Source organism: Empidonax traillii, unplaced genomic scaffold, assembly GCF_003031625.1.
Source record: "Empidonax traillii isolate 1590-97213 ecotype Southwest subspecies unplaced genomic scaffold, ASM303162v1 scaffold2190:size33437, whole genome shotgun sequence".
Lineage (NCBI taxonomy): Eukaryota > Metazoa > Chordata > Aves > Passeriformes > Tyrannidae > Empidonax > Empidonax traillii.
The window spans coordinates 24,414-29,465 of NW_020957383.1; the positions used below are offsets into that span (position 1 = coordinate 24,414).

Genomic DNA, 5,052 nt, shown 5'->3' on the forward strand with positions numbered 1-5,052 from the left:
GAAATACGTTTATTTATAGCATCTACAGTGCAACAGAATATTCTTCTCCCTCCCCTTGCTACTCGAGGCATTTACTACCTGCACGTTGCCCGCTGCGTGGGTGCACATTCTGCTCCCACGCCTGGGACACCAGAGCCCAGCCCAGCCTAAAGACAGACAGTGACTCATGCCATCAGAAATGCCCCAGGGAGCCAGGGCAGGGGGAGCACCCAATGCCCCCAACACTGCCCTGCTGTTCCCTGCACGGCCCCGGGGCCGGGGCAGCCGGCCGAGCCCCCCAACCACGGGGAGGGCAGCAGGAACCCCTCCTGCCTGGGCAAAGCCTGGCAGGTGGGACAGGCTAGGAGATCAGTGGGGCCTCATGTCACACTCCCCCTGCCCAGGACAGCCCTGCAGAGCAGCTGTGCCTCCTAAATTCGGCGCTGGTTCCCGGCCAGGCCGGCCCTGCCCTGCCCTGCCCGCAGATCTGCACGAACTCAGCTCTGCTCACACCAGAGCACATTCCTGGGCTCCCAGACTGCAGAAAACAGCTGAATTTGCAAAAACATCCTTCACAATCTGCCCTGAAGGGCTGAGCCATCCAGCAGTTGGGGCCACAGAGCTCTGACAGAGGATGCAGCCAGAGGGAACAGGTCTGGCCCTGGAGCTGCTGCTCAAAGCTTTGGAGCGTGCAGAGGATTCATCTCCACCACCAGCCCATCCTGCATTTGGGCTCTTCCAGCTGCTGTGTAGAAGCAGAGGGAGATGCAGGGATATGGAACCAGTGCTGCCAAAGGGTTTTCCAATATCCTTTTGCCCAGGGCACGGGCACTTGTCCCCTGAAACAACCTGCCCAGATTTACACCCACGGCCCCATGCTCACATCCCTTTCCAGAGTTTGTCCCCTCTCCATAGTTGCCCCCTGTGCCTTTGCAGGATCCTGTGAGTTCACACTGTTACTTGCCCAGCACAGTTTTGTCCTTTCTCTCCCCACAGGAATCAGGGAGGTCCCTGACAAGCTGCATTCACCTCATTTTCAGTCATGGATATACCAGCCCCCAGAGCATCACCACATCAGCTCCCATTAGAGCTGAAAGGCCAAGAAAAACGGCACCAATATGACACCAGAAAAAAATACTGAAAAAAGGGAGTTAGAGAAGCCTGGCAGCCTTGGACCTGCAGGCACATTCAGCCAGGCCCTCACCATCACAAATTCTAGAGGAAAAATGAACACATCTGGACTTCTCTGAACACAGCATTGGACTTCTCAGCCCAATGAAAGATCCCAATCCCATTTTTGCACTGTATTGTATCAGCTCAAAGGTCTGGACCAGGCCCATCCCAGTGGTGAGAGCTCCAGGCAATCAGCCACAAGGGTTTGATAACACAAGGCACTGATGTTCTTGGAAGGCAGCAGAGCCTTTTGCCTTAAAATACCTCCCCCCCAGTGCCAGCTGAACACAAGAGCTCTGAGGCAGCTGTTTCCACATTCAGCAGCTTTGGGCACCTCCAGGCTCCTTAAGGAGTCATCCATCCCTGCCTCTCTACCTGTCCTTACGGAGCTAAACATCCTTCCCTCTCCACCCCTCCTCTACCCCAGTTTGTGGGCTTTTTCACGAAACAAGTCTTCAGTTCATGAGAGCAAAGAGCACACGGAAGACACTGAGGATTATTAGTAAAATACAACCCAAGTTAAATATATCTATCTTCATTAGCATGCTAATTGTCACTGTGGGCAGTGTCCATGGAGGAGATATCCCAACCACTATGGATCTGTGTGTTGATGTCTTGTATTTCCTGAAGTTTCTCTGGATGAAGAAGCTGGAAACAGAGGCATCCAAGATGCCACCACAAGCCTTCTCCTGGGCTCCAGAGGGACCACGAGTCTCACTGGCCATCCCAGGGCAATGTGGCTTCCCTGGGCGATATTTATAGACAAGATTCCTGTCTTCCTGAGCTGCTTCATTTACAGCTTTGTAAATGATTTTCTTTAAACAACACTTTCTCTCAGACTTCTGAGGACTTTTGCCCCAATTTGGTCACCTTCACTCCACCACAAGGAGCAAATCCCGCTGGCACAGCCGGGCAGAGGGTCTGCACACCCACCCCAGTGCCACCCCCGCCACCCCTCAAAGGCCACCAGCCGCCCCCAGGCGTGCCATTCCCCTGAGCTGGCAGCGGGGCTGTCCCCAGCAGAGCCCCTTTAAGGGACACTTGGGGGCGGCCGCAGCAGCCACGACATTAATTTTAGCCTGGAGCAGGGCCAGGGGTGCAGGGCAGCTGCTGCCTCCCAGCCTGCCCTCCCCAGCTCAGCCCCAGTCCCTGCGGGCTCCCAGCGCCAGCCATGGCCGAGGAACACAGCGGGCTGGAGGAGAGGATCATCAGCAGGGACCAGCACACCAAGGAGATCGACCTGGTCAACAGGGACCCCAAGCACATCAACGAGGACGTGGTGAAGGTAGGGCTATCTCCCACTGTGCTGTAGGGCATCGCTGGAACTGGGGTTTAGGCTCCAAATGTTGGTCTGTGTGTGGCTCAACCTCAGACAGGGCTGTCAGTCCCTGCCCACGTGCCCCGAGAGGTGCCATCCTCAGGGCTGTGAGGAGGTACCGGCCCCACTGCCTGGGCACTGGTGGCATGTGGGCTCCAATTAATGTCGTATTTCCCATTCCTTGAATGGGCTCTCCAGTCTCATGGAGACACCCTCCTTTGCACGAGTAAGTAGAGAGCAAAAAATAACACAGAAGTTAAATATCACTGATTTAAGGGGAACCCTGGACAAAGGCTGCTGGTCTTCAAGACACAGCAGCCTCAGTACCAGTGTTTGATGCATATTGTCCTGTTTGTGGAATGTTGTTCCCCCCCAGGGGGGCAGCAGCCCCCCAGATCTCTCCCTCTGTTGCTGACCAAGAGGCACTCCCATTCCAACTCCTGATCATTGTCTAAGCTCTGTTAGAATTGTGTCACAGATAATTCCAGCCCAAAGGAGAACAGGAGGAGGTAGAAGGGTTTTGTTCAAACTGTGTTTGAGAGATTGAAGGGGATGTCACACCAGCAGGGACAGCACTGAACTGCCCACACAGGCTTTGACCTTGACTGCACTAGTGCAACACAGACCTGCATCTGGGCAGTAAAACACCATTACAGCTGTAACAATGGTGTGCTCAAATTAAATTCCTCTGGCTGAGCTGTGACAGTGACAGCCATCAACAGGCACCCCCCCGGCACTGCTGGACGTGCCCACGGCAGTGCCCAACACCTCGGGAGCCCCAGCAGATTCCCAGCAGATGGTCCCACATCTGTGCTGCTCCGTGCCACTGCATCCCACAGCCCTGCTCTGGCACATGGAAAGGTGCCAGGAGAAGGGAGCACCACCCTGCTGTGACCAGGACAGCGATCAGCCCGCTCACCACAGGGCCAGGCAGTGCTTTGGGACACAGCCCTGCACCCCAGCTTGGGAACACCACCAGCTACTACTGGGGAGCAATAACAGCACCCTCCTGGCCATCCATAGTCCTCCTACCTCTCCCAGCCTCTTTCCCTCACCTCACCCCTGCCTTTTCCCACTCCAGGATCTCCAAAATCAGACAATCCCTTTCAAGCTCACACACTCACATGGCCACTCACACTGCTGCTCCATCAGCACTGGAAGTTTTCAGAGCTCAGGCTCCCCAGCATTCCTCCACCTTAAAATAGCAGAGCCAGCCCCAGGACAGGAGCACAGCTCAGCCCACTGCTGCTCCACAGCATCCCAAAGGACAGCCAGGGTGTCCTCACACCCCTGCAGGCAGAGGCACGCTCCAAACACCCAGGGCAGCAGGGCACACCCAGAGCACAGCTGGGAGGCAGCCAGCAGGACAGCAGGGAATAAGTACAGTGCTCCACAGGATGAAGGGCTTACCTGGTCATCTTGAGCCTCACAGGGCACCAAGCAGAATCTGGGACTGGGTTCCCTTGGTGGCACCAGCCACAGAGGCTTGGCAGAGCTTCACAAGCCTCCTCCAAGCACAGCAACACAGCAAACCATGGCTGGACTGGGTGACCTTAAGGGAGCTTTTCCACCCTAAATGATTCCCCAACTATGTAAAGGCGTGGTACCTCGTGTGTGCTGGTCCCTGAGAACCTCCAGGCAGCACCAGGATCCACCTGAGCCTCAGCCTCCACTGCTCCTCCAGATCCATTCTCAGGGCAACACCAGCAGAAGGAGCACTGGGGTAGAGCCTCTGCTCTTCTATCCCACTCTCCCTGTGTTAATTGATCCCTAATGAGCTTGTCAGGCAGCTGGGCAGTGATCTGGGCTGCACAACTGGGTTTTCTGGGGCTGCTGACAACACTTTGGTCTGCTGATTCCTCATCCACCTCAATGCTTCTCCCAGCTCCAGGAAATTAAAGGTGATGCAGAGTGATTTTGTGGTCAAAGGGCTTCCAAAACCAGAATGGATATTGCAGTCTAGCATGAATACACAAACAGACACATTCAGCTGCCCAAGGGAAGGCGGGACAGGGGCTGGGACAGGGCTGCAATCTCATGCTGGGGGTCAAGCCCCCCTCTGTGCTGCCCACAGGCTGAGGCTGGGCAGTGCCAGGAGCCCTGAGCCGTGTCCCACTGGGCTCTCTGCAGGGGCAGGGCTGCACCAGGGTGTGTCCTTGCTCAGGGGTGCAGGGATCCATCCCCCCAGCACGGCCCTCGCTCTCTCCCCATCACCAGTTGGGATCTCCTCTCACCTTGTGTCAGACCATCGTCCTTGCACTGGAGCCCCTGTGATCCCCCAAGCACTCCTGACCTCCCTCTGCTCTCCCCACAGGTGGATTTTGAGGATGTGATAGCTGAGCCCGTGGGAACATACAGCTTTGATGGTGTGTGGAAAGCCAGCTACACCACCTTCACCGTCAGCAAGTACTGGTGCTACCGGCTGCTCTCTGCCGTCCTGGGGATCCCCCTGGCCGTCATCTGGGGCTTCCTCTTTGCCCTCATCTCCTTCTGCCACATCTGGGCAGTGGTGCCCTGCATCAAGAGCTACCTGATAGAGATCCAGTGTGTCAGCAGGATCTACTCCCTGTGCATCCACACCT

At 56.1% G+C, this 5,052-nt stretch overlaps 1 protein-coding gene across 2 annotated transcripts in view; it reads left to right on the top strand.

Annotated features, from left to right (window-relative positions):
* The first annotated feature begins 2,309 nt into the window (after window positions 1–2,309).
* The window catches only part of CAV3 (caveolin 3), a 3,409-nt gene continuing 666 nt past the window's right edge, over window positions 2,310–5,052 (top strand). Inside the window, exons 1-2 of one of the 2 annotated variants that reach the window (XM_027909520.1) lie at window positions 2,310–2,437; window positions 4,785–4,967. In XM_027909520.1, the coding sequence (XP_027765321.1) occupies window positions 2,324–2,437; window positions 4,785–4,967 (297 nt within the window). In that variant the 5' untranslated portion in view covers window positions 2,310–2,323. The remainder of the gene's footprint in view (window positions 2,438–4,784; window positions 4,968–5,052) is intronic. The other variant, XM_027909518.1, reaches the window with a different exon arrangement.